Source organism: Silurus meridionalis, chromosome 1, assembly GCF_014805685.1.
Source record: "Silurus meridionalis isolate SWU-2019-XX chromosome 1, ASM1480568v1, whole genome shotgun sequence".
In the NCBI taxonomy this organism is placed as follows: domain Eukaryota; kingdom Metazoa; phylum Chordata; class Actinopteri; order Siluriformes; family Siluridae; genus Silurus; species Silurus meridionalis.
Window position 1 is genome coordinate 816,066 of NC_060884.1, and position 11,435 is coordinate 827,500.

The following is an 11,435-nucleotide window of genomic DNA, read 5'->3' on the forward strand; positions in this document are numbered from 1 at the left end:
AATCAACTCACTCCATCAGGGCACGCGCGCAATTTAAACCGTGAACTGAACATTTCTTTCTCGTTAAAATTGAGTCAAGAATCGACTCAGTGGTGTAGGGAATCGACTCATGGAATCAAGCATTCGATACTAGCGATGGAAAGATTGCACAATTTCAGTGACTCGGTTCTTTGAATCTCGTTCATCAAAATGGACGAATCTTTTTTCAGTCATTTAATTCATTTCGTTCCTTTAATCAGTAATAAAATGAAAAGTTAAATTTTTAATAAACAGATCCCCAAAACGTTATTATACACCAACATTAATTATAGTTCCAATAATGTATATATGTGTATATATAACTGCATAGCGTCTAATGAAGTCACGTGATAAAAAAACCCAAACGACTCGAACCAGATGATTTATGAGATAAAATACTTAATTCTGTACATAACATACAAATGTCCTCTGTGTGACCAATTTCTTCTCGTCTGTCAGTCATTGTCGGAAGAAAAAGTAGCTATTAAATTCATCTGAATATATTTGAGTTTGTGCAGTTTACTACAGATTTGGTTTGTGAGCTCTGACTAGTGATGCTCTAATGGCCTTTCACTGAAGCTACCAAATATATCGTTTAAATTGTTGAAATAAACATTTATGATTTAGTTTAACAGGGTAATTTGGAGCAGAATTATATATATATATATATATATATATATATATATATATATATATATATATATATATATATATATATATATATACACACATACACACACACACACACACCAGTTTATTGGTTGAAGCTTTACCTCACTCTCTAATTAGATTCTTTCAGGCTTTGGCTTGACTTCTAGCACCACTGATTTTGCCATATTTTCACCTCAGTTGTTTATATTCCACTTTTTGTTTCTCTGTTTTCCTTTAATGGTAAACACATTGATTTCCAGTTTCCAGCATTTACAGCAGTATGAAGTTTAAACACATGCCAATCAGGGAAATAATTAGTGAACCCAATCACTTTGTTAATTATTTTGTTCATGTGTTTGGCTGAACACACCACATGACTTCTCTAAATCAGTCAGATACTCATTTTGCTTAAAATTAAAAGTAATTCCAAAATAGTTGATTTGGATCATTTTGCTGGATATTTTATAGCCTTATTATTAAATTAATTACACTTCAAATACTAAAAAGTTACTCAGCAGATACTTTACATATAAATACATAAATCTGGACTATTTCATTTGTGCAGCAATGTCCTGTAATGTAAAATCATATAAAGACTTCATGGATCATTTAAAATATACAGCTATTACTAATAAACCACACAATGAGTTGAGTTGAATTTTTATTGCCAAAATTCTAGCCAAAGTTACATTCTACATATCATCAACATGTTCATGTTGACTCCTTCAGGCATGTTCAGGGCAGCACAGCATATTCATAAAAAAAAAAAAAAAGAAAAGAAAAGTGTAACAATACTCCAGTTTACATTAATAAATTATGATGCTAGTCAGAGGGATTGAAAACGTCTGTGTGTAAGAAAAATCTATACAAAATCAACAGTCTTGATTAGCAAAGAATTAACGAAGGTAAAAGTGGACGTCATTCGCCACGATAGCCTGGTTAACACGTGACTCCTGCTTTAACCCCAGCTAGCATTCGGCTTCTATTCCTAACACAGTGGAATAATATTGCTTTTTAGAGCTAATAATATTTGTGAGAAAAGTGAAAGCTAAATTTATACAACACTAGTGTAGAAACATTTGAAAGAACTAATGAGTGGTGCAGAACAAGTGAACGTTCCAGTTCCCTGTACAGTATTTACAGTTTGTTATGAAAATTGCACTGAAATCGAGCAATAAGGTGCTAAAAGAATCAGCAGGTGTTTCAGTGGGGATGATAGAAGGCACAAACACTTGGAAAAAAAAAAACTAATAATAATAATCATAAGTGTTTATGCCGCAATGGAAATGTAGTTCAGTTTATGAGTCACAACTTTACACATTTAGTGGGAAAACCAAAACAGGGGTGCAGCAAATCATCGAAACTAAACCAGACACCAAAAACATGACAAACCAACTGTAGTGAAGAAACCGACCAGATATTGAGCACATGTCTGGAACATAATTAAAGGTGAAAGTTTGGCAAAAAAAATAAAAAATAAAAAAAAAATGAAATGTACATGAAGGTTCACTCACCCAAAAATCAGACCGGTACTTCGTTTTCCAAATCAACAAGTACTTTGCAAATTAAAAGAAGCTGCTGAGAACACTTCTGAAATAAAGAGTGGACTCTGGTGGTGGTGATGAGGATAATGAAGATAGAAATGCATAATGCAGCAGCACTCTTTGTAACAACTCAACAGCAGGAAGCACTTGTGATGAAATGAAAAGGTGCCATAACAAATGCACATTCATAATGCCAAGTCAACATTCAGATGCTCATCTCGCCAGCAATGTGCCGATAATTGATTACATAACATCGTGATCTCGAAGATGTGCGATATTATAGTGAATCTTCTAAAATGCTCTTATTCTAGAGGATGTTATCATTCAAAAAATCCAGAAGGATTTCAAATGAAGCCGACGAGAAGCTCATGTAATCCTGATTACACAGTGACTGAGTTCTGGGTTGAAAGGGGTGGAGTTAATGTTATATCTGATCAGCCAATCACAAACATGATCAGGTGACACCAACTGCTCAAACTCACTGCTTTGCAAAGTTATTGTTCCAATCACAAACATATACCAGACTGTATCAGCATAATGCTAGCTAGAGAACTACTGAGGTATTTGCTGTATTAGCGTGCTAGCATTAGCTATAAATTCGATAGCCAGTGTCTCATAAAGGTCATTAAACCATCATGAGCTGTAATTGTGTCCAGTGTCACATAAGGTCAAGCCTGTAATTGTCAGAAAGGATTTAAGTTAAGCTTCACCCATTAAACAGCCAGCATGTGCTTTATTCAACAACTCGTTTTCCGTCTCACACTTCCGGGTTCTTGTCTCTGAAAATCGCTCGGCCTCACACTTCCCTCTGAACAACTTAACACCAAAATCAATCCCTGAAATCAGCAGCTCTGAGACGAGCGCAAAAATTACATTCAGAAAAAGACCATCACAGTTCTCTGGAAGCTCTTAATCCTGCCATTCCAGTGACTTTCCAGTAAGTCTAATATGTACAGCACCGATGAGGAATAACTCCAGGACATCCTGAAGTCCATGAAGAACATACTTCACAACAGGAAGTTCAAATGCATTCAGAAGAGCGCAGTTCCACCTCCAGGGCAGCAGGGGGAGACAAGTGTTCAGTTTTTAGAATAAAAAAAACCCAGAGGTTGTATTCAGTACTTAATCTCTAAGATGGAAGGGTTGTGGTCAAGTATGGATAATATTATCTTGTCCATGTACTGCCTGAGACGAACGTTGATCTCCTCCTGCTCCTTCAGGGCTTCCATCAGCTATGGAAAGACAAACGAGACGATTAACATGTATATGTTCTGTTTCACTCACTTGACCATGTTCTTAACCATGCCAAACTGTCTACACTTGTGATACCTGATCACGTGAGGCATTGTCGATTTCGGCGGCCAGAGACTGAGCTTTCGTCTGCGTGGCGATCAGGTTCTTGGCTTCATGGAGGCTCAGACTGAGGATCTGACCGTTAAGATCTTCGTTTTGCTCTCGGAGTCTCTGGTTCTCCTGCAAAAGGGGCAAAATGCAAATAAACACACACAATAAACACAGTGCTGATCTGAGATCATTATTCTAAAGGATACCTCTCTCTCTCTCTCTCTCTCTCTCTGAAGATCTGATCTGAGATCAGAGATGCAGCTTGTTCTTAAAGAGCAGTGTAAGGTCTGATCTAAGATCAGTATGGATACATTTTCTTCTTTAAAACAGCTTTTTTTGCTGATCTTGAATCGTATTCCTAGAATAGTTTTAAATCTAGATTTTTCATCTTATATCCCGCTTGATATCTGATCTGAGATTAGGAGTGATTCTGAAAGACAGCTTGTATTTGTAATTGGACACTAGTTCTCTTATCTTATTTGTCTAATCTAACATCCTCTGTAATGTCTGTTTATTTTCTAATCTCTCTGTTTTTTCTTTAGGACACCTTAAATTAATAGTCTCATTGTCTTGTCTCACACACACACTGAGATCAGACACAATATAATATATTACAAAAAATTAAAAAAAATTAAAAAAAATAGCAACCATGATGTAATAAATCAGCATTAAATAATTAAGTTTTTTTGTTACATGAGCATAGGAGTATGTGCACCTCTGACCATCATATTCCACAGATTTCTTCTTCTTTCCTGTTATAAAAAGTTCCACACTACTGCAAAGTCTCTCCACTAGATTTTGGGACGTGTCCCTGAATCACAGAAGAGAAGCGTTTTTCTGCTTCAGGCTTCTGCTGGTGGCAGTTTGTGGAATGAGCACATGTGTGGGTGGAATGAGGGCTGGTGATCAGGTGTGCACATGCTGGACTGAATCTACAGATGAGCTCAATGTCATGACATAATGAATGAAAGCGTACATTAGTCACTACTGATCCACGCTTTGATGTTACCCGAGAACGCGGCGCTCATTTAACCGCTACAGAACAGAACAAAAACTGGATTAGAAATCTAGAAGGTGCGGTTTGGGTTATCAGGGGTTAATGACTGATTTACTCCCAGAGATTTACCATGTAGAGTCGTGTGCTAACACACGCTCGCTGCTGGAGGTCAGGGGGGACGTCCTGTGAAACACAGCGCTGTACACACACACACACACACACACACACACACACACACACACACACACACACACACACACACACACACACACACACACACACACACACACACACACACACACACACACACAGATTCTTCTCTAGGGTGGAATAGAGAACCTGTTCAGGTGCATCAGGTTCTTGATCTTGTACAGACATGTTTGTTTCTAAAATTTCTAATCTGTGTTATTCAAACTCAAGTCCAATACCTGTCTGTCTGTCTGTTTATCTGTCTGTCTGTCTATCTATCTGTCTGTCTTCTCTCTCCGTTGACAGAAAAGGATGAGTGAAAGTTCAGTCTTCAGTCTGGAAAGAAAGAAAAACCAAGAGAAAGGCAGCTAAAGAGAGGAGAGTGAGACAGAGAGTTGCTCTCGTTGTTGGTCTGTCTCTTTCTTTCTCCTTATGTGTCTGTCTATCTCTCATCAGACATTCTGCCCATCTTTTATCAGACATTGTCTGTCTGTCTGTCTGTCTGTCTGTCTGTCTGTGGTTTTCTTTCTTGTTTCTCGATCGCTTTCTGACCGTCTGAAGGGAGAGAAAGACGGACAGATAGAGAATAGGAGTGATATAGAAAGAGTACGTAAGATCAGTTCCTCACTTTGGCCATGTCCACACTAATGTTTTCATTTAAAAATGCAAATTTCTTTCCGTTCTCTCCATTGTGGCCTTCTGTCGACACTGCGACTGTGTTTTCAGGCAACGAAAACGTAGCTTTTTGAAAACGCTCTCCAAAGTGGATACATTTAAAAATCGCTTCGACATCGGAAGTTGATAAAAACAACGCATTGATACGTTAAAAAGCTAAAAGAGAGAACAGAAAGTGATGTAATGTCCTGAGAGTCCTCACCTGTTTCAGCCGCTTCATTTCCTGTTCCAGTTCATTCTCGCGAGTCCTTGTGGTGAAATCCGAAAAGCTGATGGACGACCTTCGGATCCGTCCCACGCGCTCAGCCTCCAGTTTATAAAGCTGCAAGTGCTCGAGTTCTCGCCGCAGTTCCTCGATCAGCTATGAAAGACAGCTTGGGTTAATAGTCTAATTTCTACATTAATAGAAATAATAATAAAATTAATACCAGCTTGGATTAATAGTTTATTTCTACATTTCTTTAGAAATTTTACTCTCAATTTAGTTTTAATGAGAAAAATGCATTAAGTATGGTTTTATTTTTCAGCCTGCATTTACTGCATATCACGACATAAAATCTATAAAAGTATAGAAATAAGACAAAAAACGCTAATAGATAGAATAATACACTTTTTACATCATTGCTGTTAAATGCAGAGTAAAAATTTGAGTTTGAATTTGAATATTAATATTTTAGTTTTAGACTTTTAGGCTCCTGTGTACGTGTCACATACATTCGCCTCGCAGCTACAGTGAACTCTATAGACGTTCATTTAAAAACGTCTCAGCAGTCGTGTAGGTTGGATTTCAGTCCCGTCTTATGGATAATTCACGGTGTCTCACCTCCTGCATGGCCTCTCTCTCCTTCTGATAGTCGTTCCGGTTCTGTCTCAGTTTGTCCATCATCTTCCTGTACAAATCCATTTCATCTTTCAGACGGAGACTTGTGTCTTCCAGCTTATCAGTCATCCGCTGCTTCTCCTGGACATGCAAACAAATCACATGCAAATTTTAACACAAGCGCATACACCCACACAAACACACCCACACAGAGGAGACACCAAAAGGGAAATGACCCTATGGTAAGCAGGTTGTTACACACACACACACACACACACACACACACACACACACACACACACCTCAGTGCGAGGCCGAGTGCGGCATCATGGCTCTACACTACAATAAAGCACCATAGTGCACACTTTTGTAGGTCTGTTTTTTTTTCCATTTTCGGTTGTAAAACACAAATTGTCTTTTTACAGAAAATTAAAAGGTTACAATCTTTTCAAAGGTTTATTTTTAATTGCATACCTCATAACAAAAAAAGTTTTAAGTCTTCAATTAAAAACATTTTTGTGAAGTTTTCAATTTAATTTTTTTAGATAAAAATCTTTAATAGTTTTGTAAAGTTTCAAATCTTTCATGAAATCGTGTTTTTATAATTTCTTTTAAACAATGTTTTATTTTTCCTTAAAAACATTACAATTTTTTTTATGCCAAAAAATAAAAATAATCAGCCAAATCCATATAATGATAGAATATGTTTTCTACATTTGCCCGACCCCCTTAAATTTCCTGACAATGTGACAGTCTCACTGTTAGCTAGCTTATTATATTAAGTTATTTTGGTTATAAGTTATTCATCTGGATTCTTTTTTCTATTAAGTAGTCTGTATTTGAACAGAGTTTTAGAAGAGTATTAAGTTAAAGTTGTCTGTATTGCAGCTAGTTAGCTAGAAGAAAACTAGCATGTCCAAAACAACACACAGGAAATCATGGGACATTTTATTTACTTCCACTGTATTTTTATATACAAGTGATGCTGCTATGCTAGTCTGGTGATTAACATACTGGAATAGATCTCTATTTATTATCTACAGTGTGGCCAAAAACAATGTGTAAATAATAAATGCATTTAAAAGCAGATGGAACTTCTGCAGAATCAGCCCTCAACGCTAAAGTTCTTGTTTTCTGAATCTTATCAGTCAGAAGATAAATAAACACTCATGCTGATGTTCATGCTGATGTTCATGCTGATGTTCATGCTGATGTTCATGCTTCACTGAGCACTGTTTTAAACTCTGCTAATCAGCTGACTCATCTCTCACCACCAGTGTTTGTTTTGCCATCAATGACCCGATGTCTCACCTGACTTCTCTCACACACACCTTTCTCTTACACACACACACACACACACACACACACACACACACACACACACACACACACATTTAATCATCAGGCTAGCCTAGCCAACACCGCCAAGTGTAATGTTTCATTTCAGACATGTGAAAACTTTTCTTAATGATCGACCAACAAATGTGAGGTAAACGTTGAGGCTCCTAATGATTCTGTCCTGATTCCATTCTCACTGTGGAGAACATAACCTTCACCTCAGTCAGAAGCTCACTTAGCCTTAGTCTCCATGTTTCCATGTTGCCTAGGAACGATAATCACAACTTTTCTCTCACAACTTTAAATATAGTGTTAAACAATACAGGATCATCACTGCAAGTGCTTCAGATTTTTATTCGACGTGTGGAATAAATAGTGATCAAATTAGAGTGAGTGAATGGCATGCTAGCTTGTTAGGTTTAGGGGATCTTCTCAGGGATCAGTTTGAGCAAAGCAGCATTTAGTTGTAGATTCACAGCTAATTTAATAAACAGTTCTAATTTTATGTGCAAATGTATGTTTTGTAATGAAACAGGTACAGACAATTATACACTAAAAATTAATAAATTCATATATTTTTACAGTCTACAACATCTCGGTGATGCTCAATGTAACACACACACCCACTAATAAAAATTATACTTTATCTATCCATCCATCCATCTATCCATCTATCTATCTATCTATCTATCTATCTATCTATCTATCTATCTATCTATCTATCTATCTATCTATCTATCTCAGAGTTAAATGTACTGTGTTGCAGACACTTCTGCACCCACATGTGAATAATTAGAACTTTCATATGCCACTTTGTTTTATATTGTTTAATATTAGATTAGATTAGATTAAACTTTGTCATTAAACATGTACAAGGCAACGAAATGCAGTTTGGGTCTAACCAGAGTGCAAAAGCAGCAAATGCAGGATTTACAGTGTTTACAAGATTTACATAAATTAAATAAAATGCTATTATAGGACTATAAACCTTAATTTACAGATGTGTATGTACTACAAACAATATACAGATGAATATATATGTACTATAAATATATCGCAGTAGTTTGCCTGTAGCCTCACCTAATTTTATTGTACAAACTGACATCTGTATATATGATTAATAAAACTTGAAACTAGACATAAACTATTCTTATTTAGCAAATTTTTTTCTACAGACTAAAAAAATATGTATATATATATATATATAAAAAGAAACTAACAGTGAAAGTGGGAGTAAAAATAAGACCAAACTGTTCAGAACAATGTTGACTTCAGATACGTTGACACTTTTTGGCACTTTACAGCTCAAATTACGCTAAAATTATTTTACTAAGTCTTATAGAGAGTGGAAATGAGTATCCATCAATAATATCAACATTTACCTCAGAATTGTTGGGAAATTAGTACAATAAGACACAATAAGTATAAATTATAATTCATCTAGCTAGCAACAAGCTAGTAAATATTTTAAAAGACAAGGTAATCGAGGGAAAAACCACCAAAACAATCAACATTTACCAGAAACACTGGAAATAATTCATGTTTTTTCTAACAAGCAACTCGCTGTTAGGTCTTTAAGAGGCAACGCAATCGACAGAAAACCTTCCAGAAGATCAACATTTACCACAGAAGTGTTGAAAAAACTCATATTTCTAAACGTAATCCCAAATGGCAACCACTAAAACACTTCCTCATACTGAGAAACATTACCATTGTGCCACAACTTGTGAACCATGAGAAACTTCCAGTGTGGTAATTAAAACACAGCAAATCTTTTTGCAAACATGACGACAAACAACTTAACTACTTATACAAACACAAATGCAAACACACACCTCGTCAAGCTTCTCTGTCTGTGTTTTCAGCCTGCTCACACTGGTCAACATCTCAGTGTTCTCCACCTCCAACTGCTGGACCCTGACACCAGAACACACACACACACACACACACACACACACACACACACACACACACACACACACCAATATTATAGGATATCATAAAAACATCGGGCATAAACAAAGTAGAAAACAGAAATCTAAAGGAGCAGTCCTCATCACCTCTGCCCAAGTTCAGGACGTTAAATTAAAGCAGCAGTGTGTAACTTTTAAGGCCCTCTGCTGCCTATGAGATGAATTACAACGTGTTGAGGAACCAAACATTTTTATTTTTATTATTTATAGTTTTTGCCTGTTTACATGGCAAATAATGATTTTTTCTTATGTTTGTTATTCTATAATTAATTAACGTATATAACCGCTTTAATATTACACAATATATATAATTCTAAAGGAGTGAAATGAAAGTAACTCGATTTTGTGTGTGTGTGTGTGTGTGTGTGTGTGTACCGGTTATGGAGCATGTCGATCTGCGTGTTCTTGTCTTGCTCCAGTTTGTTGAAGGCATCTCGGTGTCTCCGGAGCTCGACATCCATGATCTGTTCGGCTCTCGCCTCCTGTTCCTTAAGCTGCTCCTCGAGCTCATGTACCCTACACACACACACACACACACACACACACACACACACACACACACACACACACACACACACGTGTATTCAAACATGTGATCTCTGATCCAAACATGTACGTGCTCTAAATACTACTTGTTCCAGGTAGGTTTTAATGGGTGTCTGAAGGCAGTGTTCAACATTGCAGTGTGTGTGTGTGTGTGATGTGTGTGTGTGTGTTTACCTGTGCACTAGTTGTGTGTTTTCCTGTTTGAGTTTGGATTGCACATCGCCATTCATCAGACACTCACTCTCCAGCTCACACAGCTTCTTCTCTAACTGACTCAACTGCATAGAACACACACACACACACAAATGTGTTAAGCACTCCACCATTATGATAAAAAAATATTGTAATGATGTTTTGAGATGAGGTATAATTGTGCCAGGAAAAACGTGTGTGGGTGTGTGTGTGTGTGTGTGGGTGTGTGTGTACCTTGTCAGCGATTTCGGTGTCATAGTAATCAATGCTGCCTTCTCTGAACAGATCTTCTGTGCTGCCATTCCTACTGCTGAGATTACTGTGCTGGAGCAGCTGCCTGCACACACACACACACACACACACACACACACACACACACACACACACACACACACACACACACAGAGCACAGTGAGAATACACTCACCTCTACTGCAATAGAGGCAGTATTAGAGGATGCACACTGCAGCAAAGCTTGAGTCTGACTCTAGCGCATCTACATTACACCCTCCCGCGCACATACACGCACACACACACACGCGCACGCACGCACGCACACTCTGTCCCACTTGGACTAGCAACTCCCACCAGTCACACACACTCAAGAATACGCTTATACAGTCAGGACATCCTCACATACTGTACACACACACACACACACACACACACACACACACACACACACACACACAGTAGACCAACACATATACCTACTCATGAGCATACTTCCACACAGACACACACTCTTCACAACCCACACGCTCAGAATTTTGACCTGATTAAAGTTTAAAATGCTGTCATCGTTGCTACGGCAACACCAATTAACCATTTAAAATATTTTACATTCACACCTCACAATTCTCACTAAACTGCTCAAATGACACACACATCTAAACTGTACACACACACACCTCATGCGTACACAAACACACATGCATACACACACAAATCACTCACCCATACACAAGTACAGCACACACACACACACACACACACACATGTATACACACACAGAAAAGAAAATGCAGTTGAGTTTAAGATCAAATATGAATATGAGATGATTGATCAGAATAACAGCTTTTATTTCATGTTTACATCTGAAATCTTGAAACATTTGATCACAACACCTTCTCCTCACACACTTTCCA

At 37.4% G+C, this 11,435-nt stretch overlaps 1 protein-coding gene across 3 annotated transcripts in view; it reads right to left on the reverse strand.

The window, feature by feature from the left end:
- Positions 1 to 1,317: 1,317 nt before the first annotated feature.
- rab11fip4b (RAB11 family interacting protein 4 (class II) b) overlaps positions 1,318 to 11,435 on the reverse strand; it is a 20,808-nt gene continuing 10,690 nt past the window's right edge. For 2 of the 3 annotated variants that reach the window (XM_046849440.1, XM_046849448.1), the window contains exons 6-14: positions 10,522 to 10,624; positions 10,270 to 10,373; positions 9,925 to 10,065; positions 9,412 to 9,493; positions 6,242 to 6,379; positions 5,621 to 5,779; positions 4,684 to 4,752; positions 3,543 to 3,686; positions 1,318 to 3,445 (exon numbers count right to left, since the gene is read on the reverse strand). In XM_046849440.1, the coding sequence (XP_046705396.1) occupies positions 3,329 to 3,445; positions 3,543 to 3,686; positions 4,684 to 4,752; positions 5,621 to 5,779; positions 6,242 to 6,379; positions 9,412 to 9,493; positions 9,925 to 10,065; positions 10,270 to 10,373; positions 10,522 to 10,624 (1,057 nt within the window). In that variant the 3' untranslated portion in view covers positions 1,318 to 3,328. The remainder of the gene's footprint in view (positions 3,446 to 3,542; positions 3,687 to 4,683; positions 4,753 to 5,620; positions 5,780 to 6,241; positions 6,380 to 9,411; positions 9,494 to 9,924; positions 10,066 to 10,269; positions 10,374 to 10,521; positions 10,625 to 11,435) is intronic. The other variant, XM_046849455.1, reaches the window with a different exon arrangement.